The sequence below is a fragment of the Aspergillus piperis genome (assembly GCF_003184755.1).
Source record: "Aspergillus piperis CBS 112811 unplaced genomic scaffold BO85scaffold_35, whole genome shotgun sequence".
Taxonomy (NCBI): domain Eukaryota; kingdom Fungi; phylum Ascomycota; class Eurotiomycetes; order Eurotiales; family Aspergillaceae; genus Aspergillus; species Aspergillus piperis.
In genome coordinates, this window is record NW_020291625.1 from 142,415 (window position 1) to 169,267 (window position 26,853).

At 54.3% G+C, this 26,853-nt stretch overlaps 7 protein-coding genes across 7 annotated transcripts; 4 read left to right on the forward strand and 3 right to left on the reverse strand.

The window, feature by feature from the left end:
* The first annotated feature begins 477 nt into the window (after positions 1-477).
* On the forward strand, positions 478-2,613 carry BO85DRAFT_408661 (cytochrome P450). Its single transcript, XM_025657409.1, has 2 exons — positions 478-1,040; positions 1,117-2,613. The coding sequence occupies exons 1-2, from the start codon at positions 642-644 to the stop codon at positions 2,290-2,292; spliced, it is 1,575 nt and encodes a 524-aa protein (XP_025510024.1). The 5' UTR covers positions 478-641; the 3' UTR covers positions 2,293-2,613.
* Positions 2,614-2,642: 29 nt separating this feature from the next.
* Positions 2,643-4,747, reverse strand: BO85DRAFT_432276 (uncharacterized protein). Its single transcript, XM_025658373.1, has 3 exons — positions 3,854-4,747; positions 3,014-3,791; positions 2,643-2,949 (listed from the first exon to the last, which is right to left on the reverse strand). Exons 1-3 carry the CDS (start codon positions 4,537-4,539, stop codon positions 2,824-2,826), a joined length of 1,590 nt encoding a protein of 529 aa, XP_025510025.1. The 5' UTR covers positions 4,540-4,747; the 3' UTR covers positions 2,643-2,823.
* A 454-nt stretch (positions 4,748-5,201) lies between these two features.
* Positions 5,202-6,210, forward strand: BO85DRAFT_472949 (uncharacterized protein). The gene is made up of 2 exons (XM_025662591.1): positions 5,202-5,582; positions 5,654-6,210. The coding sequence occupies exons 1-2, from the start codon at positions 5,529-5,531 to the stop codon at positions 6,140-6,142; spliced, it is 543 nt and encodes a 180-aa protein (XP_025510026.1). The 5' UTR covers positions 5,202-5,528; the 3' UTR covers positions 6,143-6,210.
* Positions 6,211-6,921: 711 nt separating this feature from the next.
* Positions 6,922-19,238, reverse strand: BO85DRAFT_508137 (hybrid NRPS/PKS enzyme). The gene is made up of 3 exons (XM_025664443.1): positions 18,568-19,238; positions 10,270-18,498; positions 6,922-10,185 (listed from the first exon to the last, which is right to left on the reverse strand). The coding sequence occupies exons 1-3, from the start codon at positions 19,196-19,198 to the stop codon at positions 7,259-7,261; spliced, it is 11,787 nt and encodes a 3,928-aa protein (XP_025510027.1). The 5' UTR covers positions 19,199-19,238; the 3' UTR covers positions 6,922-7,258.
* Positions 19,239-21,221: 1,983 nt separating this feature from the next.
* BO85DRAFT_432284 (zinc-binding alcohol dehydrogenase family protein) lies at positions 21,222-22,846 on the forward strand. Its single transcript, XM_025658374.1, has one exon. The coding sequence runs from the start codon at positions 21,425-21,427 to the stop codon at positions 22,505-22,507; it is 1,083 nt and encodes a 360-aa protein (XP_025510028.1). The 5' UTR covers positions 21,222-21,424; the 3' UTR covers positions 22,508-22,846.
* A 1,011-nt stretch (positions 22,847-23,857) lies between these two features.
* BO85DRAFT_454314 (YqaE/Pmp3 family membrane protein) lies at positions 23,858-24,887 on the forward strand. Its single transcript, XM_025661257.1, has 3 exons — positions 23,858-24,114; positions 24,176-24,310; positions 24,382-24,887. The coding sequence occupies exons 1-3, from the start codon at positions 24,101-24,103 to the stop codon at positions 24,401-24,403; spliced, it is 171 nt and encodes a 56-aa protein (XP_025510029.1). The 5' UTR covers positions 23,858-24,100; the 3' UTR covers positions 24,404-24,887.
* Positions 24,888-24,979: 92 nt separating this feature from the next.
* On the reverse strand, positions 24,980-25,882 carry BO85DRAFT_408675 (cell wall mannoprotein 1 family protein). The gene is made up of 2 exons (XM_025657410.1): positions 25,486-25,882; positions 24,980-25,405 (listed from the first exon to the last, which is right to left on the reverse strand). Exons 1-2 carry the CDS (start codon positions 25,855-25,857, stop codon positions 25,160-25,162), a joined length of 618 nt encoding a protein of 205 aa, XP_025510030.1. The 5' UTR covers positions 25,858-25,882; the 3' UTR covers positions 24,980-25,159.
* Between the last annotated feature and the right edge of the window lie 971 nt (positions 25,883-26,853).

Here is a 26,853-nt window from a genome sequence, read left to right on the forward strand (position 1 = left end):
GGAGCCCATGGGCGGTGAAGAACTGGAAAACCTAACCCAAAGCGGCGATTGGGAAGATCTTGAATGAATGATCCATTTAGGGTCACAAGCTGAAGGCGGGAAATGCACGTGTTTAGAAAGTCGTATAAGTAGCATCGTACGACGCGGTCAAGCGTGTCGGTGGCATGATTGATGTCAACATGATGAATGGTTCCAACTTACTACAATGAGACTCATCAGGAACAAAACTTGAAGAACAGGCAGGGCAGCCCTGTTTGTGTCGGGCTGTGCAAAGGGGCCAAATACGTGCGGGATCCCAGCGTCAGCTAGCAAAGCTTTCCCAATTGGGTAGCATTTGCCGGAATCTACCCACTCACTCCGATCTGCCACGCCTCCGGAAGGATCTACCACAACTCCATAGATCCATCAAGTATAGCAATGCTGACAATAGAGTATCTACCGAGTGGAATATTGACTCCTGCGGGATTCACTAAGAATGGCCAGATTAAGTGACCATGGAATACGAAAAGGAAAAATGAAGATATATCTATGTACGGGCGCTGCTGTCGGAATGGACATGTCGTTGACATTGCCTGCCATACAGGCATACATTCGTTGGAACCATAACCCCTAGCCTTCAATTCTCAAATAATTAGACCACCATGGGACTTAAGACACTCTTTCTGGTCCTCGCGGGCCTTACTTTCATCGCGCGCATCGTCAGCGAGAAATGGAGGCACTATCAAAATGCCAAGCGCCTGGGCTGCCGGCCAGCGCCCATGGCACCATCCAAGGACCCCCTCGCTATCGGCGATATTCTGGAGATTATCCAGGCGGACAAGAACAAGGTGGTGCCTGAGCTCCTCGAGAGCCGCACTAATATCATGCGCGACATTGCCGGACGCTACGTTTCGACCTTCCGTCTCAAGAGAGGTCTGGGCGAGAACATGCTCACCTTTGACCCCGAGAACCTCCAGGCCATGTTGGCCAAGCAGTTCAAAGACTTTTCCGTTGGTGGTGAGAGACTGGGATGCATGGGCCCGTTGTTGGGCAAAGGAATCGTATGTTCTCATTATTCCTCGTGCTGTTCCGTTGCATGTAGATCTGGAGCCAAACTGACAATCAGTGTGCATGCAGTTCATCAACGACGGGGCCGAGTGGTCGCACTCACGTACAATGCTCCGACCCCAGTTCACCCGGGACCAGATCAGCGACCTGCGTCTGGAAGAGCGCCACGTCCAAAACGCCATGCGCGCCATACCCGCCGCTGGAAGCAACGGCTGGACCGAGGTCGACATTCAGAGCATCTACTTCCGCCTCACCCTCGACTCCGCAACCGAGCTCCTCTTCGGCGAGAGCTGCTACTCCCAGCTGGCCGCCATGGGTGACGCCGAGGACCACATGGCCAGTGGCGGCAAGGTGACTGACTTTGGCAAGTACTTTGACCGCGCCCAGTGGTACATGGCGCAGCGCCTACGTCTACCTCGCATGAAGTTCCTGTACGACGGCAAAGAGTTTCGAACCTGCTGCCAGGAGGTTCACCGTTTCGTTGACGAATGCGTCGCCAAGGCCCTGCACGACCACAAGAAGAAGCAGCAGCCCGAGGAAGGCGCGTCCGAGCATTACATCTTTGTCCACGCCATGGCCGCAACCACCAAGGACCCGATCGAGCTGCGCTCCCAGCTGCTCAACGTCCTGCTCGCCGGCCGCGATACCACCGCCGCGCTGCTGAGCTGGACCACCCTGCTGCTCTCCCGCCACCCAGAGGTCTTCCGTAAGCTGCGCGAGGCCATCATCGCCGACTTCGGCACCTACGAGAACCCCCAAAACATCACCTTTGCCACCCTCAAGGCCTGTACGTACCTGCAACAGGTTATGAGCGAGACGCTCCGCCTGTTCCCGCCCTTGCCCACCAACGCCCGCTACGCCACCAAGGACACCAGCCTGCCCCGCGGCGGCGGCCCCGACGGCCAGAGCCCCGTGTACATCAAGAAGGGCCAGGCCGTCCTGTACAACGTGCACATGTTGCACCGCCGCGAGGATGTCTGGGGCAAGGACTCGGGCGAGTTCAAGCCCGAGCGCTGGGAGGCCCGCCGCTCCGGCTGGGAGTACCTCCCCTTCAACGGTGGGCCGCGCATCTGCATTGGCCAGCAGTTCGCCCTCACCGAGGCTGGCTACGTCCTTGTCCGGATGCTCCAGCGCTTCGACGGAATTGAGGATGTCAACGCCGACCAGAGAATCAGGTGGGGCTTGACCCTGGTCAGCGCTCCTGGTGACACGGTCACGGTGCGCCTCCACGAGGCTAGCCGGTGAAAAGGAGCAGGACTCTCCTTTAACACTCCTTCGACTTTCCTTCGACAAATATACGACATTTCATTTTCAGCTTGTAAAAATTGTCATACTTTCTATTGTTGTTTTATATCTCTCCTTGGTTCTGATGTCATTTTTGTAATAGTTAGTACAGTGTATGGCGGGTACTTTGGAACGGATAGGTTGTCTGAGCCTAAGCACTGTTGTCTATGTTAATACTGTATTCTATGCTTTCTTCGCTTGTATATACTGGGGGAAAAAATGAAAACTTCGGGTGATAACAGAACCTCATTGTACAGATCCAGCACGGCCAATGAACATTGTATCATACGTTTAAGAGAAGATGGACTACTCCAGTAAAGAGCGTAATCCTGCACTAAGGCTCCACGTTTGTCTGATTTGGGTATTTAGTCTATCGCACAAAATCATTCAACATTGCTATCGATGCATAAAAATCATAAAAGTCTTTCGCATAAAACCCGCTACATTAAGTAAAATGCCCGAAAAAGACGCGAATGCATAATAAACAAAGAATTAGTACGCTGGTGGTGGCATCGTCTCCGTCGTGACACTATGACCATATTCCTGGTCCAGCTTCGACGAAGCGGCAGCAAGAGTAGCGTCCGAAGGAAGGTTGACAATCATCAGGTATAAGATGTTCTGCAAAAAGCCATTGTCAGTCAAAGGAACAATATCGCCAAGTCAGAGAGAAGGATAAACTTACGCTCTTGATGGATCGTTTGCCACCTTCCAGCTCCCTTCTCTTCTTGCGGAACACCTCCAGACGAGGCTCATAGTCCTTGTCCAACCGCCTTAACTCGCGATCTGTCTCGGATTGACTACGTCGATCGTTCAAGATGCGCTCCTTCCGGTCGTTGTATTCGTCAAGGACTCTCCTCTCCTCTTCATCAATCCTGGCGGCCTTCTTCTGCGCACGCTGCTCTGGGGTAGGGCTCAACACGCCGCCGGAAAGCACGCCAATCAGACCTCCGTTGACGGCCGGATGATTGGGGTCCAGGTACCGATTGCTGAAGCCACGACCCGCCGGCCCGCTCAGCGCGTCGCTGCCGTTCTCGGCCATGTACTTTGCGCGAGCGCGACGGTCGAGGTAGTCGTTGAAGTTGTCAAAGGCCTTCTTGGCCTTTTCCTTGGTTGAAACCTTGCCACCGGCGGGGGGAACGACGTCCCTCTCGGGGGCCGGTGAATCCGACGGAGGAGAATCAGACAGGTAGTTCTTGTGTTGGCGGCGGTTGTCCATGTAGACAAGCGGTGCGACGGCTGTAGGAAGACCGCTAGGTCCCTGCGTCGAACCGGAAATGTGGTTACGCATCCATGCGCTGCCGCCACCATTGCTCGAGCCGTTGACAGCCATTGAGGCGAGTTGCTTCAGACGGCTGGAATTCTTGGGCTCCTTGAGTTCCGGATCATGTTTCATAATCATGCAGAACAGACCGTTAGGAGCGAAAAGCTCGCGGTTGTACTTGTCCATGACGTTGTTGGTCCTAAGTTGGGGGCTGATTAGCATTCATGGCTTGAGGGGAGAGGAGTCGTGTTGTGCACTTACTTTCCTCTGACGTAGCCCTTGTTGGCTACCCAGGCACCTGCTTGCACTGCCGCGGCCACGCCCATGACGATGACCTCGGGGGTGAAGCCCACGCCAAGTGAGACGACTTGCACACCGGCGAGGTACTTGTTGCCCTCCAAGGCCGTGTTGGTCTCGTCGATGAAGCGCAGGAACGACCTTTGGTCGATGCCGCACGACTCTAGAGATGGCGCATAGGCGGCCATGAAGCCTCGCTCCTGAGACCCGGGGCGCTGCTGTGGGATCACGACGGGAAGAGGCAATGGCCCTCCCATGGTGGCCATCCCGGCTTGTGAGTCGTATCGGGGGTCTGGGGTGGGCTGCCCTCCAAACACGGGGTTGGGACCGGGCTGAAGCTGTCCGTACGGTGTTTGTCCATACTGTGGCTGGCCATACTGAGGTTGGCCATATTGCGTTTGGCCATATTGGGGCTGGGTATATTGTTGCTGACCGTAATGTGGTTGACCATATTGGGGTTGGCCATATTGAGGTTGACCGTATTGTGATTGTCCGTAATGAGGTTGTCCAGTTGGGGGAGGTCCATACTGAGGCTGTACGTACTGGGCTTGATCGTATTGAGGAGGCGGGTGGTTAGGTGGGTCGTATCGTGTTTGTGGATGCATGCGATCCTGCCCATGTATGGGCAACTTCTCGGACTGCGCGTACATAATGTTGGAAATGATCCCCCTTGCTGGAAAAATGGGAGACACCAGTCAGTACTCGGTTGATCCTTGTGTCACGTCTGTGAATCTGTGCTTGGCTTGCAGTGGCCCCCAAATCCTAGTGGATACAGTTGTTGATAGCGATACGAGGTAGGGGAAGAAATAGGTTTAGTCTCGCGAGGGAGTTGCGACCGGGGGGGATTGTAGGAGTGCAAAGAAGAAATTGAGATAAAGAGAGAGAATTGTCGATGATGGCCAAGAGATGGAGAATAAAAAGACGTAAGAAAGCCGAGAAAAAGCAATGATCTCTTCGGATCTGGTTCCTACATGGACAAGACGCCGGATCGACCATTGGCAGTGCATCTGACAGTGCCTAACATCCTGCATACCCGATTGGGATAGGGTTGGGGGATGATCTCCCGCTGTGTCCCGTTTAGGTTAGCAAGGTGCAAGTGGCTTTCCGTTAGAAAATGTGGCTCCGGAGCTTGTTGTGTCTTTCTTTGTCGTTTTACTAGCGCCAGTGTGACAGCCCCGGGCATTGCCCCTTATTGAGGCAACTCTTGGCGCTGCGGCTTTGACTCTTGTCACCAACACAAGCATTTCACATTCCCGCATACTCGCAGCCGTGCCGCCCTACCCGTCCACTTTTGATCCCTGTCGACCGCGACGAACATGTGGCCCCAAATGGCCGGCTTTCTATGCCCGACGCGGCAAACTGGTAATTCACTACGCCGGTGATGTTTGGTATGCTATTCCATCTGCGGCTGAATATGACACTCTAAGTGGGCTGTGTCGTATCAGGCACCGACCGAACAAGGCGTGTCATCTATATTCATTGAAGTATATATGGGCGACGTGTTGGAAGCTTCAGAAACTCATCACTCAATCAATCAATCAACAAATCAACTCACACTCACCATCCTACAAAATCTCAATTCTACCTTCACTACACTTCCCTAATCCTATACCCTCAAAACCACTCACACATCAACACAATGGCCGCTCCCGCTTCCAAGACCATCCACGACCTTAACGGCTCCTGGACTGCTGTAAGAGACACCAACCAACCCCCCAACGTCTGAATCACACAAGTCCCTTCTGTATACTAACATACCTATAGAACAACACCCTCTCCGAGTCCTCAGCCGATATCCTCAAAGTCCAGGGCGTGAACTGGCTGACCCGCAAAGTCATTGCCATGGCCAACGTGACTCTGATCATCAGCCAGAGCACGGACGAGACCGGCAACATCCACCTCGACATCGAGAACAAGCCCAGTGGCGGCCTCCCCGCTACCCAGGAGAAGCGTGTCCTCAACTGGGAACCCGTGGAGCTCAACCACGGCCTCTTCGGCAACATCCGCGGTCGCTCCCGCATCTGCAAGCTCGCCGACCTCGACGACGACTACCTCCGCCAGGGTTGGGAGGACGGAACCGAGGAGGTCATGCACTTCAAGACTGAGCACCTCGACTCCAAGGGCGTCATCACCCAGCAGGTCGCTGGCTTCATTGTCATTGGCGGCACTCGCTACCACGCTCGGCGGGTCCTCGTCACCAAGGATGATGGTGAGAGGCTCGAGGCTAAGCTTGTCTATGACTACCAGGGTTAGACTTAGACAACCCGGTGTGTATATGTATTGATGATCATTCGACTGGTGGGGTTGGGGCTACATCAAAGGGGGTATAGTATACCAGCCTTGAGGCGATGTATATAGATCTGGTTTTTGTTCGTTTTCTCATTTTGTACTTGACGATACCGTTGTTACTTTGACGCTAGGAAGAAATCTTTTGCCTAAATGAAGTCCCTTGCCAAATTCAATTTGAGTTGCATTGTTTCTGCGTAATATTTGTCTGTCAAAAGTAGCCTATATGTTTCAGTGATCACAAGTTGCTACACAAAGGACAGCTCAGACTATGACACCAGTCAAGCGTTTGTACATGCCCTGCAAGATAAATGAATAAATCATGGCACGAGTTGACACATTTTCGATCACCAGAAACGTCATACGAATCCTGTGCAATGCAAACATCGCGAACTGTAGTAGCCAATAAATCGTAACTTGGCTTTGCCTAGAGAAAGACGAGATAGATTTGCATTCACTCTTATTTAAACCTTTTCTCATTCAATCATGATAATTATCATTATCTGGAATCATTAAAGGATCTACCGTACATCTTGAATTTTTATAGCTTATGAATTACTTGAGCAATAAAGTGTTATTCTTACTAAAAACGCAGAATTGAGATCATGAACTATGCTCAGTGTGGCTAAGACGTTGTTGTAGTGAAACTCGGAGATACTTTCTTGGAAGAGATGTTCAAGACTTTATCGTTACGTAACCAAAAGAATTGGACAAATGTGAAAATATGAATCATATGATTCGATATCGCTAGCTTCTTGAAAATTATTATACAAATTGTACTTCAAAGCATCATAGAACCTGAGAGAAAAGGAAAACCATACAAGATATTACACTCTAAGAAACTGAGGCAGCACTACAGAAGGGAGAGAAAATATTGTACCAAGTCTTTATTAACGAGAAAGTAAAAGCTAATATAAACACGACAATTTTAGACAGAGAGAAACAGAGAGAGTGATGAATGAGGACACAAAGCGAGGAAATAGGGAGAGTGATGAGTCAAGCTATACAAAAAGAGGAAAACACAGAGAGTGATGAGTAAAAGTATATACAAGAACAAACAAGTCAGATAGAATGGTCAACACTCTACCGCGACAGCGTAGCGAGGCCCTTGCCCTCGGCATCTTGCAGGACCATGTTCATGGTGCTGAATTGGTAGCGGAAGCCGGCAATCTTAGCCTTGCCGACCCAGACGTGGGCCGGGATCTTGGGCCGGCCGCTCTGGGCGTACTCGGGCAGCGAGTCCAGCCTCTCGACAACCTTGCCAATGTCCATGCGGACGGAGCTCAGGTGTGAGTACTGCTTGACGTTGTCGCTTGAGATCTGGTTGTCGGTCGAGGCCAGGGCCGTGAAGGCGTGGCCGACAATGTCGCGAGACAGACGGTCAGCGGGGATCAGGTCGTAGTGACCGCCCCAGGTGGTCGAGTCGGGCAGCTCGGTCATGTTAGCGGCGACGTCGACGAACTCCTGGAGGATCTGGTCGAGCTCCTCGCCCTGGGCCTCACGGCCCTCGGGAACGGGCAATTGGCGGTGGATGTGGACGGGCAGGCGCAGCTGGTTAGCGTACTTCTCGAGGAAGCGCTCGCTGGCCCACTTGGAGGCGACGTAGCCCTGGGAGCCGTCCGAAGCAGGCTCGATGGTGGCAGCCTCGCTACCAGAGAGGAAGTGGAAGGGTACAATGCGACGGTGGTCACGCAGGGAGGCGGCAGACATGAGAGCGAGCTCCTTGGTGGACTGGACGTTGATGGCCTGGACTTGGTCGTAGGTGCTGAAGAAGGAACGGTTTGCACCGCTGTGGATGATCATGTCGGCCTGCTGGGCGAGAGCGGCGAAATCAGTCTCGGACAGACCGAGGCGAGGAGCACTCAGATCACCCTCGTGTACGGAGATCTTGGAAGAGGAGGCGACAACGGCATTGAACTTCTGGCGGTGGGGCAGCTCGTCAGACAGGGGACGGTGAGCAATGCAGTGGACGCGGCCGATCTTGGGGTCCTGGATAAGTCGTTCCAAGATGTGACGACCAATGAAACCAGAGGCACCGGTGAGGATGACAGTCAAGGCTTGAGCATTCTTGCGGGTGGTGGAGGAGGTGTCAGCAGGAGAGATGTGGAGCATCTCATCGGTGAGGGCAGTCTCGAGGTCCCAGTTGATGCGAGAATTGGCCAAGAACTCATCGAGGAGGGCGCCCAGAGCCGATAGCTTGCTGGACTCGATGACCTTGTGGAGAGGAACGACGATACCAAAAGCCTCGCGGATGCGAGACTGGAGACGGACAGTAAGCAAGGAATTACCTCCAAGCTGGAAGAAGTCGTGGTTCAAGTTGATGGCTGCACCATCCATAACGGACTGGGGCAGGATCTCCTGCCACAGCTCCCAGATGGCCTTCTCAGTGTCGGTGACCTCAGTAGAGATCTCGGCAGCATCGACCTGGGGGTGGACAGAAATTGTGGCAATGGCCAGTCTGTTGACCTTTCCGTGGGAGTTCAGGGGAATGCGGTCAAGCGGGATGAGCATGTTGGGCTTCATGTACTGGGGCAGGGGCACCTTGTTGAGTAGCTGAGTGAGGTAAGTCTTCTGCTGGTCGGCCGGGTAACCGTCAGCAAATTCGACGAAGCCGACCAGATAGCTCTCGTGACCCTCGCCGCGCACGTTGGCAACGACACGAGACAGGACGCCATTGGAGGCGCGAACAATGGTGGCTTCGATGTCCTCGAGTTCGATACGGAAACCGCGAAGCTTGATCTGGGTGTCACCAGTGATGCGGCCAAGGACAACGAGGGTGCCGTCGTCCATGAGATAACCCTTGTCACCGGTGCGGTAAGCGCGGTTCCAGCCCTTGGCAATGTGAACAGAGGAGGCATTCTTGTCCTCGATGAACTTCTCGTTGGTCAGGTCGGTGCGCTTGTAGTAGCCAACGGCGGTACCGGCACCGCCAATGAGGATCTCGCCCTGGACGCCGGTGGGGACAACATCAAGCTGCTTGTCCACGATGTAGAAAGAGTAGTTGGGAAGAGCAGGACCGGCCGGGATGAGAGGAGACTCGGAAGGATAGTCAATGGGCTGACGAGTGCACCAGACGCTGTTCTCGGCGGGACCGTAGCAGTTTTGGATCTTGAGGTTGGGCAAGTTGAGCGTGGCAAAGGAATCACGCAGGGTAGCGTTCCAGCCCTCACCACCAACGTTGGCGCGGCACCAGCTCGTGGCCTTCGACAGGGTGGGAGCGGCATAGTTGATCCAGTTGGAATACTCGGACGGGGTAGCCATGGTGTAGGTGATCTGGTTGTTGGCGATGAGCTCAGCCATGGCTTGGGGGTCGGAGCGCTGGGCCTGGGAAGCGACGTAGAGGCTGCCACCGTTCACGAGAGAGGTAAAGATCTGGTCAAGAGAGATGTCGAAACTGTAGGCACTCTGCTGAACGCAGTTGGGGCGGCCGAGATTCCAGATCTGGCTGTCACCCTCGAAGAGGTTGAGCAAGCTCTGGTGCCGAACCTCGATACCCTTGGGGATTCCGGTAGAACCACTGCTAGAGACGATGATGGCAGACGAATCGCCCTTGGACAAGTTTGGACGGCGAGCGGGAGAGTCGTTGGCCTTGCGGACTTGGTCAACGTTGATGGTGCTGGCGCCAGCAGGGAGAGCGAGCCGGGCGACATCAAAGACAGTGGAGCTGTCGCAGAGCACGGAGCTGGGCTCGACAACACTGCAAGTGGCCGCCAGACGGGGCAGGCCATTGCGGGGGTCAAGAGGCACGTAGACGGCACCGCTGCGCCAGATGGCGAGCAAGGAGCAGATCCACATGGCCGAGGGCTGTTGGAACACACCGACCTTGTCACCGGGCTGAATATTAGTCTGGACGAGCTCCTCGGAGATCTGGTCGATGATGCGGTCCATGGCTTTGTAGGTCATGGAGTCGCCGAGGCCGTCGCGCAGGGCAATATCGTTGGGGAACTTGGCAGAGACTTGGTCGACCTTGAGGGACAGGGTCTCGGGCCACTTGCTGTCAAACTGGGGGCCTACACAGAGAGATAGACAAAACAGTTAATTGGGGCTCGGTAGCAGTAGTAGTAGGAATAGGGGTTGTTTCATCTGATACTTACCACGTCCAGCCTCAATGGCAGCCGTGACATGCTCGTCCCGGTAAAGGGGAGCGGAGGCGATGGGGCCGGCGGGACCATTGGCACAGTGGTGCAGCAGATGCATGTAGCTGTCCATCATGGCCTGAGTGTGGCGGCCATTGTACAGCGACTTCTGCGTCTGCCACTTGATGGTGATGTCGGAGGCGGCGTCGTCAGTGACGTCCAGAACGACGTCGTAGGCGGTGGCACCGAATTTGCTCTCACCCTCGGTCTGGGACTCGAGCATGGGAGGAGTCTTCAGAGAGAGCTGACGGTAGTCGAGGAAAGCCTGGAACATAGGGCTGTGAGAGGAGGAGCGAGGCACCTCAAGCTCCTGCAGCAGCAGGTCAAAGGGGAGGGCGGAGTGGTTGAGAGCAGAGTATGAGGTCTGCTTGGCGGTGTTGAGGAGGGCGGAGAAGGTCTCCTTGCCTGTGAGGCCGCCGAAGCGGAGAGGGATCAGGTTCAGCAGGAAACCTACGGTAGCCAGGGTCTTAATATCCTTGCGGTTGGCGTCAGCGATACCAATGCACAGGTCGTCAATCTCGAGCCAGCGGGTGAGGAAGAGTCGGAAGGTGGCGAGGAAGAAGTGGAATGTGGTGCAGCGGTTTTGGCGGCAGAGGGTGCGAATCTTCTGCGCAATCGCCGAGTCGAGCACCGTCTCAACCTCCTCGTGCTCGTACTTGGTCTGTGGGAGACGAGCACCGACGCCAGGGAAGGGGAAGAGAGGCAGAGGATCGGGTAGCGTAGTGTAGATCTTCTTCCAGAAGACAATGTCGTCCTGCAGGCGACCACTCTCAATGTCCTTGCGCTGCTGGATGGCCAGGTCGGTGAACTGCGAGGCAATCTGGGGCACGGGCTTGCCCTGATAGAACATGTCCATGTCGCGGATCATGAGATTGAAGGAGAAGCCATCAATGGCAATGTGGTGGACGGCGAAGATGAGGTGGTGCTCGCGGGGACCGACAGTCAGCAGCTGCATGCGGATGACCTCACCGTTCTCTATGTCGAAGTTGTACTTAGAAACCTCCTTGTGTGCTTTCTCAGCCTCGCTCACGTCGGCAATCTTTCTAATCTCGAGCCGGAGCTTGGAGTCGGGCATGACACCCATCATGGGCTCGCCATCCTCGTCAACGTAGTAGGCGGTACGCAGGGCCTCATGACGGGCACCTACCTTGCGGACGGCCTCTTGGACACGGGCCACGTCAACCTGACCGGCTAGGCGCGTGCGGACAATGATGTTGAAGCAGCTGGCATCCTCTAGGTATTGGCGGAGGAACCAGAAGCGAGAGCAGCCATGAGTCATCTTCTCGACGCGGACAAAGTCGGGGCGAACGACAGCCGGCGCAACAGGTGCAGCGGCAGCCTCGACCTTCTCGTCGGCGGTAGACTTACCAGTGACAGAGCCCTCGCCAATGTCGGTGGTGGCAGGGGTGTCAAGCTCAGAAAAGGAAGGCTCATCTTCAGAGGGGGCTGCCGTGTCAGGCTCAGTAGGTGTCTCGACCTCGAGCTTGGGCACCTCTTCGGCAACGGCGGCTCCGCCCAGGTTAGGGGCAATGGACGGTGACAGGTTGGCAACAGTGTCCTCGACCAGGTCAGCAAGAGTGGCACCACCCAAAATCTTGATAATGGGGATGTCGTGATCAAACTCGCTGCTGAACCAAGAGCGCATATCGACAGCGACGAGAGAGTCAACACCCATCTCGACAATGGCGACATCGGACAGGACGCTCTCTGAGGGTAGCAGTCCCAGCTTCTTGTGAAGCATGGCCTGTAGGGCCGTCAGGATGATGTTGAAGGCGTCCTTGTCAGTAGCAGCCTCCTGCAGCTGGGCCTTTGTGGACAGGGCACCCTCAGCACCCTTGTCACCACCCTCGCGAGCGCTCTTGTCAATAACGTAGTGGCTGAACTTAGGGTCCTCCCACCACTTGGGCGGGTTCTTGTCGGTCTTGGGGTTGACGAACTTGAGACCAGCAGAGACCTCGGGGTCGCGGCCGGAGTCGGGAGGACCGGCCATGACCGCCTCGGCAAAGAAGTACTTGTAGTCGAGCTCGGACATGATACCATAGCCCATGATGTCGAGACGGTTAAGAATATTGTGGTCAGTACGAGTAATGTAGCCGATACCGTTGATACCACCCAGGTTCATGACACTGGCGCACTGGCCGCGCTGGCGACGCTGGTGGGCCAAGCTGACCATGAAACCATTACCGGCAGCGTAGGAGGTCTGACCAATGTTACCAGTGATGTACACCAGGGAGGAAAAGAGGATGAAGAAGTCGAGATCGACATTGGCAAACAGTTCGTCCAGGTAGATGGTACCGTCGATCTTAGGACCCAGAGCCTCGTTCATGGTGGTCGCGTTAGACTCCATGAAGAGACCGTCGCGCATGATGAGGGCGGCGTTGGCCACACCCGCAATCGGGGGCTGGGTGGCACAGATCTCCTTGTACACTCCTTGCAGGCTCTCCCGACTAGTGACATTAAGCGGGTACGCTTTGACCGAGGCGCCAAAGTTGGTCTCGACCTTGTTGAGCCAGCGCTGGTCGATGTTGGGGCGACGGGAGGACAGGGCAAAGTGCCTGGCGCCGCGCTCCATCATGAACTCACAGGTGGACAAGCCCAAGCTGCCAGTCATACCGACAAGGAAGTAGGTCCGGTCAGAGCGGAAGCGCACCTCGTCCATGGCGAGGGTCAAGCTGGCGGGGAAAGGAGTAGGGTCAGTCCAGTCCAAGGTGGTCAGGGGCTCACCGAGAGACTGGTCAGCCGCAAGCTGCTGCACAAAGGTATTGGCAACCTGGCCAAAGGCAACCGACGAGGCCTCGGATACAGCCTTGTCATGGGCGTCCTTGAGGGCCTTGGCGAGTTGAGCCTCGGTAGAGTCCGAATAGAGGACGGACTGCGAAGGGAGGTAGTCTGAGAGAGTGCGGTAGCGAGCGCGGAACGGCAGCTGGGCCTTAAGACGGTTGACAACTTCGCTACCCTCGCTAGCAGGAGAGAAGTTAACAAACAGGCTCGTGTTGGCCTGCACCAGCCTGCTCAGCTCGCGGCCGGGGCTATAAGCGTGGACGTGTTGCCAGTAACCAGTGGCCTCCTTATCGGCAGTAGTGAAGACGAGCTGGGCACCAGTCTTGCGGGCTTTCTCTCTGAGAAGCTCAGCCAAGACAGTGGGAGCCTCATGGAAGACGAGTCTGTCGCTGGCAGTGGACTTCTCGAGGAGAGCGGAGGCAAGGAGCGTGGCAGCGACAGAAACGAGCAGGGTGCGGTGCTCCCTGGAGGCGACATTGACGGCCAGGAGCCGGGACTCAGGAACGGTAAGAAGAGACTGGTGCTGATCAGTCAGCGCGAGAACAGTCTCGCGAGTCTCCTTATTGGTACCGATACTGAGGTAGAAGTAGCCGAGGTCGCCAACCTTGATGGCGGTGGACAGGGACTTCTCGACGTTGACGAAGACCTTGGCCTTCTCGGTACCAATGGGGGCCTGGGGGTTGAGGCGGAACTGCTGAAGCCTCTTATCGGCGGTGAGGGCAACCACTCGGTCAGTGGTGGAGACATCAGCCACGACACGACGGCGCAAGACGTTGTAGTGGTCATTGAGCTCGGCCTCGGAGTCGTAGCGGGTGATGTGGAGCTTGTCGTCGGAAAGCATCAGCTCTCGCTCCGAGGTCCACAAAGGGCTGTACGCGGGGATCTTGTCCTTCCAACCGTCGGCAATGTGTAGACGGAGCAGCTGCTCGGCCAGAACGGTGGCGTGCTGGTCGATCTTGACCTTGCCCTCGATGTTGAACATCTGGCAGTGAAGGTGAGGAATCTCAATCAGCAAGCAGCGGACGACACCCTTCATGACGTTGGCGTAAGGGTTGTCACCGTTTGCACCATGAGTGGCCCAGACAATGTAACGCGAGCGGAAGAATAGAGTCTGCAGGGCCTTGTACTTCTGGTCGGTCAGGTCCTGGAAAAAGGGCTCGTCGAGCTCAGTGAGCGAAAGCACCAGAGGCCTAGACGCCAGCATGGACGACTTGAACTCGCGCATGCTCTGGATCGACGTGATGTTGCCACAGAACTGGGCGAGGGTGTTTTTGATGTTTGCGATGAGGCGAGAGGTCTGGAAGCGGCGACCACCGATGAGGAGAATCTGGTCAATGGAGGTCTTGTTACCGGCACTCAGAGGAGCTCGGATGGCGTTGATTTGACCGTCGACGGCCTGAGACACGAAGACGCTGAAGGGGCTGACGGAGTCAGGAGTGACAGAGTCAATGCCGGAGAAGCCAGCTTCTTGAAGCAGAGCATCGTATTCAGACAGCTCGGGAACCTCAGTCTGCGACGTCAAACTAGCCACGGTCAGACCGACGTGGGCAGCACTGACATTGGTGATCTGCTGGACGAAGAGGAAACCACCAGGCCTGGTAAGCCAGCGCAGCTTCTGCATGGCCTGGGCACGGTCCTGCACATTGTGGAGGCCGGTAGGGGCAATGATGAGATCAAAGCTCGCGGCAGAGAAGCCCTGCTCCTCGAGGTCCTGGTCCAAGTCGAGGGCCTGGGTGAAGAGGTCATCACCGTGTTCCTCCTTAAGGGTCGCGAAGTGCTCGTCAGTAGAGTCGGTGACGGTGTAGGCGGAGCACAAGGCACCGAGAGTCTCTAGGAGAGGCTTGGTAGCAGCACCGTTGCCGGCGCCGAGTTCCATGATGCGCATGTGGGGGTAGCGGCGGGAGATCTGGTGAACCAGCGAGATCAGAGCGCTCCGAGCCTCAGCAGCACCAAATGCCGAGGCGTAGAACTTATTCAGCAAGCCGGACTGATCAGAGCCAAGGGCCTTAAGGACAGCAAGGTTGGCAGCGAAGGCCTCATCCACAGTGACGCTAGAGCTGTCAATCTGCTCAGTGGCGCTGTCGGTGCCAACAACCTTGAGGACACCCTGAGCCCATGTGCGCAGATGAGCATGCGCGGAGTTGCCAGAATCAACGATCTTCCGGAGTTCCTGGAGCGCAAGACGGTCAAGAAGCTGGTGCTCCTGTTCCTGCTCGGTGGTGATTGAGACAGGCTTAGCCACGGCCTCGGCGTCCGGTGTGCTGAGCCAGCGGCTGGTGTGGCCAAACATGTGGCGGTCGTCCTTAGCCGTAGGGGGAGACACGGGGCTGACCTCCAACCCCTCCACCTGGCACAGCGAGTGGTCGCTGTGGACAGGGAAGATGTCAACGCTGCCGGAGAAGGTACCGTCATCAGCGCGGTTGGAGGTAGCCGAGAAGCGAACCTTCTCGTCAAGACCGCCGTTCATCGGACAGATGACAGGGTTGATGACGACGCGGCGGATAGTGGTGGGGATGTGCAGAGCCCACAGCGCACCATCTCCGGGGTAACTGATCGCGGCAAAGATGGCCTGGAAGGCAACGTCAAGAGTGGACGGGTGAAGCAGGAACTCTTCCATGGAGCCGCTCTGGCTGGCAGTAGAGGTGATGATCTCACCCTGAGCCAAGTCGCAGCATCGGCTCATGGAGGTAATACCCCTGAAGAGATCAGCGTAGTTGTAACCGATGGAGGCGAGGTAGGCGTAGAACTCGTCACAGTCGACATCCAGCATCCCGAGACCAGCCTCCTTAGGGTACTCGACCAGAGCCGTGGAAGAAGGAGTGCCGAGGCTCATGACGAGCTTACCGCTGGCGATGGAGGTGAAGACATCGGAACCCTTTTGGAGGCAGGCATCGCAAGCGAAGTTGGCAGTGATAGTAGAGGACTCTGAACCCGTTTGGACAGAAGTGACATTAGACAGGGTAAAGAGGGTCTCGATACCCTTGTCCTCGTTGACAGCCAGGGCGCGGTGGATCTGGGAGTCCTGCAGCTCAATGGCGTGGATGGCCTGATCACGACCGACGATGCGAGCAGCCTCGACAGCCATCACGAGGAAACCAGCAGCAGGGAACAAAGTTTGACCCTGAATGCTGTGGCCGGAGAGCCAGGGGATTTCCTTGGAGCTGATGTAGTTACGCCAGCGGTACTCGCGCTCGTTGATGGAGTCGGTGCGTGTACCAAGCAGGACGTGAGCGGGGTCCTGGCGCAGGCGGTTGACACGCGACTTGCGAGCCTCGTACCAGAACAGACGGTCGTGGTTCCAAGGGTAGCTGGGCAGCTCGTGGAGAATGGTAGGAACGCTCGAGGAGAAGGCCTGCGAGTAACCCTTCCAGTCGGCGGAGCTGCGACCAAACTGGGCCCAGAGGTAACCGAGAGTAGAGGCCACAGCATTGACGTCGTTCTGGCCACGAGCCAGGGTTCCGGTGTAAGGCAGCGCAGCCTTGACCACATCCTCAATAACGTTGGAGGCAGGACCCTTGAGGGCGGGGTGGGGACCAACTTCGATGACCTGGGTGGGCTGGGGTACGGCCTTGTTGAGGGCAGACTTGAGGGCCGTGGCAAACAGGACGATGTTAACCATGTTGTCGATCCAGTAAGTGTGCTTGAGCTCCTCGCAAGGCTCCATGAGCTTGCCGTCGTACACAGACGAGTACCACTTGGTCTCACCAGAGGGCTTGAGGATCTGGACGTTGCAGTTGTTAAGAGCCTCATAGTATTTGGCGGAGCAGGGGATCATGTGGTGCGAGTGGTACGCGGTGTCAACCTTGAGCTGACGATTGAAAACACGCTCATCGTCCAAGACCTCCTTGACCTCCTCAATGGCGTCCAGGTCACCGGAGAGGGTAACGCTGGCGTCGGAGTTGTATGCGGCGACGGAAACGCGTCCCTCAAAGGCGGGGAGCTCGACAAGCTCGAGAGCATCCTCAAGAGTGGTGCCAGCAGCCAACATACCACCCTTCTGGCCCTCACGACCCTTTGCCATGAAGGCGTAGCGACCACGATAGAAGGCAATGCGGATGGCATCAGTGGCGTTGAAGAATCCGGCGGCGTACGCAGCACCAATTTCACCACTGGAGTGGCCGACGACGACATCGAAAGTGATGCCGGCCAGCTTTAGCACCTCGACCAGGACGATTTGAACGGCAGTACACAGCGGCTGGGACAGCTCGCCCTCAGCAATGCGAGACTGGGCCGGATCAGCCATCAGCTGTTCCATGAGAGACCAAGACGGGCGGTCAGAGGCAGGGAGCTCGGCGAGGGACTGCTCAAGCTTGCCAATGATGTCCTGGGCCAACTTGGAGGCACGGATCAGCTCACGACCCATCGTCGCCCACTGAGCGCCCTGACCGGTGAAGACACCGAGCAGGTGCTTCTTGGCAGAAGTACCGCGGACGATGCTGGCCGAGTTGCCAGACTGCTGCTCCTCAACAGCCTTCTGTAGCTTGGGCAAGATTTCATCGACTGACTGGCCCGCAATGTGGCTGCGATACGCAAAGGTGGAACGGCGGTCGTGCAGGGTGAAGGCCAGACTGGTGAGGTCGGCATCGGGGTTCTCAGTCAGGTACTCTAGATACTTGGCCATGAGGTTGGTGAGAGACGTCTCCGTGGTGGCGGAAAAGGTAAGGGGCAAGGCGACAGCAGCCTTAGCCGCAGCCTCAGCCTGCACGGGAGAGGCCTCGGGCTCGTACGCCTCAATAATGGCGTGAGCGTTGGTACCACCGAAACCGAAGGAGTTGATGGAGGCACGGCGAACGGCACCGGCGGGCAGCGCCGGCCAGTCCTGCGCAGTCTTGGCAATTTGCAGCTTGCCGTAGTACGGGATAATCTCCGGGTTGAGCGTCTTGAGGTGCAAGTTGGGCGGGATGGTCTTGTTCTGGATGGCAAGGGAGGCCTTCATGACACCAGCGATACCGGCGGTACCCTCGGTGTGACCGATGATGGTTTTGATGGAGCCAACCCACAGACTCTCGTCAGTGGTCTGACCCTCGGGGAAGAAGGCATGGTAGATGGCCTTGGACTCGACGCCGTCACCAGCCTTGGTACCAGTGCCGTGAGCCTCAAAGTACTGAGGGCGGTCCTCAGGCTTGCTCAGGTCCAAGCCGGCACGACGGTAGGTGTCGTGAATCAGCTTGGTCTGAGCCTCCTGGCTCGGCATGGTGATACCGGGAGTGTGACCATCCTGGTTGCAGCCCGTCTCGCGGATGACGCACTCAATGTGGTCACCGTCGCGGATCGCGTCGGACAGACGCTTCATGATGACAGCGGCGATACCCTCTCCACGGGCGTAACCGTTGGCGTTGGCGTCCCACATCTGGGACTTGCCCGTGGGGGAAAGCATGTTCAGGTTCGACTCGGCGATGAACATGTCTTTTGGTGAGGATTAGCGAGCTTTCGAAAGCATTTTCTGATGGGAGGGGATCTTTGGGAGGTACATACTCGGGCTGAAAATCAAGTTGGCACCGGCGGCCACGGCGATGTTAGAGTTGCCGCTGCGCAGAACCTGAACAGACTGGTGAATAGCAACCAGGGACGACGAACAGGCCGTGTCAATGGTCATGGACGGACCCCGCCAGTCGAAGGTGAACGAGACACGGTTGGACAGAATGCTACGGGCCGTGCCGGTGGCGGCATAGGTAGGGACCGCCTCCTGGTCGACGTAGCAAATGTTGCCGTAATCGTCACACATGACACCGACGTAGACAGCCGTGTCTGAGCCGCGCATATCCTCAAGCACCAGGCCAGAGGATTCAACGGCTTCATACACAGTCTCGAGGACGGTGCGCTGCTGGGGGTCGATGGAGTCGGCCTCACCAGGGGGGATGTTGAAGAACTGGGCATCGAAGTAGCGGGGGTCTTCGGAAAGGAGGTACGCGTCGCGGACGTTGCTGGCACCGTGGTAGTGACCATTCTGGTGGTAGAAGCTTGAGGCCGCAAAACGGTCGATAGGCCGGGCGACCTCACGGGGCTCCTTGAGCAGCTCCCATAGCTTGGAAGGAGACGTGGCATCCCCAGGGAAGCGACAGGCGCTGCCAACAATGGCAATGGGCTCGTTCTTGGAAGTAGACATTTTCACGGGGGTGATGGGACAATAATGGTACAGGTGGGGTGTGTATTTTGCTTGACTTGCCTGGTAATTGAATCGAACAGAATCAAAGATACTGGAGTGTAGCTAGACTCGGATTAAAAGTAATAAAAGAGACTTGGTAAGACTTGGTGTTCAAACAACAAAAAAGACCTGGTAAAGAATGGGTAGGACTTGGTAGATCTGGTGAGACTTGGTACAGGTATCAGACCAGATGATGTCGAATGAAAGGAAAAGGACTGAAGCCCGTGAGTACTGACAATCAAGATCGACAATCGAGCTGGGATGCCATGTGGGAAGGGTTTTATGTTTAAACCTGACAGCTTCCGATCAGGTCCTCATCCAGCACTCCAAAGCCATGCTCTCGCCATGATGTGAAGAAACATTGACATTCCGTCTGGGATTCCTTCGATGGTGGAAGTGGTATCCCGATGAGGAAAGCACTGGCCCAGGAAGTATCATTGGACAGTATGTAGATGATACCTGTATCCACCGATCTGTTATTCCCGTATCCGTGCCTCCACATCCCCACAGATCGTTGCTGAGCCACGGATACTCGTATCAGTAGATAGTTCTAGTACATGGTGAACTTGCTTCCTTAACTCCGACCTCATTCAAAGCTTCCCAATCCGGTTTAGTGATGTTGAGAGACCCACAGTAACCATGTGCAGCTGACACATGGTCTCGGATTGGCTTGTGGAGTCCCTGCGGTTCGGCGATGGAGGCAGAGGAATCCACGAGGCAATCCTTGCGTTAGGCTTGTCAGCTTCTTCAGTCGCACCATCACCTGGCAGGACGCAGGGCAACGGGCCCACGCGAATTCGTCGTCTTGACTCAGCCCTTCTCGCCTTAGCTGAGACATCTCGCCTTGGTCCTGACTTTTTGGCCCCATGGTACCGGCGAAAGTGGGGTCAGATAGTGAACACGAGGAAGAGCCAGCGAATAGGGTTTCTGCAGAATACGACCTTCATAGATAAACGACCAGGAGGATTGTCGCTTGTTTTGCTTGGCGGCAGCGGTGGACAAAACCCTATAAAACATCAATTAATATCGGAAGTTCTAGTCGCACGATAGAAGGTGTGATTGGGGGCCAATTATGATCCCTCACAATCAGACACCTGCCAGTCTTACGAAGACACTACTACAGCGGCAGATGGGCGAGCGACGGCTGCCGTTGGAGTTTCAGATACACTGGATGTATTCTCAAGTTTCAAGTTGGGGAGCCTTATGTCGTAGCATCGTCCTGTAGCAGCAAGGTCCTGGAGGATGAGATATAATGTAGCCTTGGCGAGAAATTCCGGCTGGCGCTGTATGTACGATTAAGCATCAAGGGTAGATCCGAACCGTGCCTCTGCCACGCCGCGAAATCGTTCACTGGCTGGCAAATGCTCGGCACACCACGCCAAGTGTTGAAAGAAACGCCACAAGAGCACCAGCATTCTTGGAGATAGTGAGGATACACATACATACGGACGTAAGGAATTTACGGGATTGGTGAGGCCAAATCCTACGGGATTTTTTGGGGCCAAATCCTACGGGATGGAGGTGGTCGCAAGCGCTGATTATAAAAGTAGATTGCGGAAATTAAGCCTTCACGCTAGCGGTCAATCCATCACCCAACACCCCTTCGCCGCTCTTTAAAGCTTGCCTCCCCGGATACCCGATATGGGTGATTTTCCCGCCCTAACATCTGGTTTCTTCTTTGAGACAACCGCTTCATCCTTCCCCTTGCCAATACGAGCCGCCATCTCTTTCCTTGCCGTAATGGGAATGTGGACTTGTTTGCCCAGAGCAAAGTGCCCCGAATGCGACAGTCGAACGAGACGGTGATGGTAACCTCGCAAACCAATCCCCAGAAGAGAGAAGATGGTGCTCTCTCATCCCCATCTCAGCCACCCTCGAGGCAGACTTGTGCGAGATCGCGCCCGTGTATATAGATCTTGATGTCGACAACCACCGCGTGAGAAAAAAAAATATGTCCATATTGTTGTTATGAAGACATTAGGTACGAGTTTAATACTGTCGCGGGTTTACGACGACTACAAGCCATTCCTATACTTCTTTTCTCTCTTTCTTCCCGTATTCTTGTCATTTCCGATCATCCTCATATTTCTCTCCCGGGTGTATCAACAACAAGAACAACAAAAGCGAACAGCAGCAACGTCACCACCACCATCACCAAGAACCCCACCTGCCTCACCATCCTTCACAATGCACGCTCCCATCCCCAAGACGCAGACCGCCATCATCGCTGCTGATGAGGAGGGCACCCTTCGCATCTCGCACGATGTGCCCGTGATCGACCTGGAGCCGGATTCCGTGCTAGTCAAGACGGCCGCGCTGGCCCTCAACCCCGTCGATTCCAAGATGGCCAAGGGCTTCGCTGTGCCAGACGCCATTCTCGGCTTCGATTTTGCCGGTGTCGTCGTGGCCATTGGCACCGGTGTTACCAGGGAAGATCTCAAGGTGGGAGACCGGGTACTGGGCACCGCAGACAGCATGGATCGTAAGAGGCCCAGCGGTGGCGGCTTCTGCCAGTACGCCTCGACCGTGGCCACCCAGGCTCTGCGTCTTCCGGATGACATGTCCTTCACCGATGCCGCTTGCATAGGCACGTCTCTGTCGTCCGCAGGCATTGCCCTGTTTCGCTCCATGAAGCTGCCCGGGTCATTGACCGCGCCCAACACGGCCGCCAATCCGCCCTACGTGCTCGTGAACGGTGGTAGCACCTCGACAGGCACCATGGCCCTGCAGCTGCTCAAGCTGGCCGGCTTCCGGCCCATCGCGACCTGCTCGCCGTCGCACGAGGAGCTGGTTCTCTCCTACGGCGCCGAGAAGACTTTTGACTACCGGTCTGCCGACTGCGCCAAGGACATCAAGTCTTACACCAAGAACGCTCTGGCCTACGCTATTGACTGCATCACCGTCACTTCGTCCATGAAGCTGTGCTACGAGGCCATTGGCCGCGCGGGCGGTCGCTACACGGCGCTGGACCCCTACCCCGAGGTGCAGGCCACTCGTAGGGTTGTCAAGCCCGACTGGATCCTGGGTTCCACTGTCAAGGGTCGCGGCAGTACCTGGATGGCCCCCTACGGGCGGGACGCTGACCCCGATGCGCGTGTCTTTGCTGACGAGCTCTACGCCGGCGCCCAGAAGCACCTGCTCGAGGGCAATCTCAAGAACCACCCTGCTAAGGTCATGTCGGGCGGGTTTCCCGGCATTCTAGAAGGATTGGAGATGATTCGCAGAAAGGAGGTCAGCGGTTTCAAGCTTGTTTACGAGGTGGAGCAGTAGTGTCGAACTTCCGGGTATAAGGCGTTGATCATACTTCTTTTTTCCTTCTCTTTTCTTTTTTTTTTTCTTTCTTTTCCTTTCTTTTGTTTATTCCTCATTTGTTTTACGAGGCTATTCTGTCAAGGGCCTGGACCAAAAGCGGGCTGTTTTGGGTGCTGAATAGCGATGATCTTGAGGCTATGTGCTGCAGCAAATTTATGGGATGAGTTGGCCGTTGGTCATAGGAGGTATCCCTGTTCGCTTGAACTTTTTCCCTTCTTTATCTGATTAATTAGCATTTCCTTTGACTGTCTATTCTCTGTTCATGTTTAACTATTATTATGATATATAGAAGCGGCCAAGAAAGTCGTGTGAAATAAGTGCTTGTATTTTATACCTCCCAAATCTGTGTCTGTATTATGACTAGATAAGTTAGAGTACTAGATGCTAGCTCATATAATATTTACTTTTCTATGCTGTCTGCCCTATTGCAGCTCCTGAAGACAGCGGTAGAACCTCTTGGACTGAATGAAATGTTGTCAAGCTATAATAGGTGCGGCTAAATACTCTTTGAGAGCAGGGCGCAAACCTGGAGAGCTCCTTGGCGATGCGTAGAAAGTTGAACCCGTGCGATAGGGGTTGAACCCGACCGGGTGGGTTGGCCTTGGCAACGACAAAGGAGCTTAATCTTGATGATCTACTACCTGAACCCCTGACCTTGTCGCTTCTTTATCTGTAGTGCGCTACAGTCACGCATAAGTCATTGGTACGCTATGCTCCATTGGAGTTGCTAATATCCACCTAGCTGGAGTTAGGAACTGGAACAACACACTAGCCCAACAAAATATATATTCGATGTAGGGAGGAGTAGTAAGACCCACCTTTGGATTGCACTCGATTGTCACCCTGTGTTTACGATGCCGTTTAGCCAAGTTCAAACGAGATATATGCTGGTATTATAAATATTTTTTAACACCATCTCTCGAAGCCAGGAAGGTAGTATGGCCTGAAAATACAGCGTATAAGCTATGCATTATTCTATGCACTTTATGTGCTTATCTATGTAAGCGGTACAAGAGCATAAGCTATAGCGGGTCAATCAAGCGAACCAATCATATAATATGTAGTCATGCACTATTTGCACTCGTACTCGTATTTGATTAACTCTATTGAGCCGAAGTACTAGTACCCCTAGAGCAAAGCGACAAGATACGCGCCCGTCGCAGTAGCCATGTCGTTGATTTCCAGTCAGGCCACAACATACCATGAAACGCCCACACAGAATGACAGCGAATAGATAAAGGTACCATGACGCAGGATCGACAAGGGTTGCGCAAGAATATCAGGCTACATCAAAACATGGTCATCGACATATCCTGATGGGCATTCATTCTTACGGCGTGCGAGTCAGCTCCACTTTCAGCCCTACGCAGCATCAAGCGTGACGTCACAACTCCTCGTTCCTTATGATCTTTTTAAATCCCCTGATCGTCCACCATTTGTTTGTTCTTCATCGTCCAGACTCTGAAATTTTGGTCACTCTCCTATCCTCGAGACAAGCTCAATTTCCATCTCCCCAAAAACCTCTACCAACACACTACACAAACCGCCATCATGCCCGGAAAAGTGTATGCACTCCCTTGTTACACACTTGTCTATGAGAATGATACTAATCAAATCTCACAACAGCGGCTGCTGCGAAATCATCATCGCCTTCTTCCTCCCCTTCGTGGGTGTCTTCATGCGCACCGGATGCAGCTGTGATCTCCTCATCAACATCTGTCTGTGTATCCTGGGTTGGGTACCAGGTGTCATCCACGCCTAGTATGTGTTGCTGCCCTTTCCTTCCCGCCTTACATCCAACCGAAAACAACAAAAGCTGACGTGTGTCATAGCTACATCCTGGCCAACAAATAAACACCTCAATTGACACCGACATCTGTCTCCTGATGTGTTGTTGGTCGGCTCGGTGAAATTCGCAACCCGGGCTATACTCCATTACGGGCGCTCTCGGCGTATCGACGGGGCCATTCATGATTCGCGACTATTGATTAATATTTCCTTTTTTTTTGTTTGTGTATATGTAGATATCCCACGGCAACAATTATTATGACTGTTTGACTTTTTGTGTGAAATTTTAGCTGCCAGGTTGGTCTATGCGCCGGCCGAGACTTCGCTACGTAGGCAGCAATTTTCCCGTATATTAAAAGGCGGTGACTGGGCGGTGAGCGGAGTTTGGCCTGTGTTGCTGTGGCTACGTCATACTTTTGTGGCTGGGATCTGCGCATCATAGTTTGGGCGAGAACGAGATGGTTAATTGTATAGGACTATTTTTGAGAATTGTTAAAGTTTGAAGTGAGTTCTTGGAAATCATGTGAAAAGTATCACGAACATACACAGTGGGTTAGGATTTTCGGGCCAAGTTCAATGGCCGATGATCAGGACCGAAATCGGCTGCACAGTCCAAGCTATACCAGTTATGCACGCATACATGAGTCAGGTAGCCTGAAACTGTGACATCTTTTTTCCATGTAGTCCAAAAGTACCTGCTTCTCGCTAACAACTTCTTATGTATCAAGCTGGTGGGATCCCATGTCGTATTCAGCTGCTAATTAGCCTCCCAGATGACCTACCCATCCCATGGGCAATTCCCACATACCATTCTCACGTCTTTCAGTCTTCCACGTCCCAGATATCCCCCTCCACATCACCCGAATCACCGCTATTGATTCCCTTGTATTCATCAATCGTCTTCGCATACCGCTTATCAACAAAATCTTCTAGGTACAGACAATAGGACCCATCAGGCTCAGTGATTATCTTCTTCACCAGTTCGGCAAACTCCCGACTCTTAACCCGAAGAGATACTAACGTCTTTATCATCTCATCTTTGTATTTCGCTGCGGTTAGCTCCTCGCGCTGTTGATGATGATGAACATCAGCATTGAAAAATATACATCTTTTTCCCAACAAGAGTGTCAAGTAAATGGTCACGATACCTTCTCGCGAATAGCCTTAATCATGTTTCCATAAACCACCTTCAGGGGTATACACAGCGCAGAAATAGCATGACTACTTGCAGGATCGAAGTGACCGATAGATTTTGCAGTCGCTATGGCTTCATCAAGGCTTTGGATTGCTTCTGAGGAACGACTCTTGACGTCGTCTAGACGTTCAGGTGTAAAGTAGCGCACAGTTTTGTCTAGCCTGAAGATTCTCATCCCATTGTTGAAAATGGAGCTGAGGAAGGTGATGGTGCTTTGGCCGCGGGGCTGGAGATGTTCTGTGCTGAGGGCTGGGTGGGCGAGAGTTATGGAGGGGAGAGTTAGGAATGTAGAGAGGAGGGCGAGAGTGAGAATTGAGAAGCGCATTGTGGATGTAGTGTCTCAAGGCAATTGGGATAAGGACATAGGAGGCTGTTGTGGTGATATGGCTCTCATAGGGAATATATAACCTGTCATGCCTGTGTGGGTTCCACGGAGATGTGGTTCATGATAGTAGTAAAATGGAACACTGAAAATGATTCTGGTGCGACACAAGTAACCATAAACCAACATACCCTACACTGCAGCGGAATTGGGGTGCAGGTCCTGCGTATACAATGACATACGTGCTACTACAATGTTGCTAATCAAACCCAGATCCTGAACACCAATTACTGGACCATGCGGACTTCTCCGTAGTATTTACCCCGGATTTACTGGGATTAGGCTCAAGTTTATCCTCACTAGGCTGTACATAGTCAAGAATCCCCAGGTTTTGAGTAACATACCATCGCCCGGGCTTTCGCAACGCTCCGTTCGGACTTTTTGTGCAGAACAATGGGTAACACTGGATCGTCAAGACGTGTCAATCAATATTGTCGTCCTCGCTTCCTGGTCCGGTGTGAGATTTGGTACTATTCACCTGCAATGCATTGGTTCATGAGAGCTCTCTCCCCACGATCAATCAATCATGACAGCCGCCTAAAGATGCCTCAGGCTACTCCATCTAAGCAGTGCCAAGCTGGCTATGAGGATGGGCGGCGATGTGGAGTCCGTCAGATCCTTCTTCGCAAGTGCAGGGGGAGAAACCCCACGCATAATGGGGGCCGTCTGCCATGTGTTACTTGAAAGCTTGAGCATATCGTATGGGGGCAGGTATAAGCGAGGCCCCCAACGTGACCAGCCCGGGAGAGCGAATACCTTACCACCGCAGTGGACCCGGGGTGTTGAATATCCTCGATTTTACAATGAAGTTATTTGCTCATAAATCTCCGACTTGATCACTAAACTAATTCAATGAGCTAGTTGTAAAACTTGTGAAACATGGTTTACCAGCACACGAGATCAAATGGAAGCCAATATGTGTGGCGTTGTCCACCAACA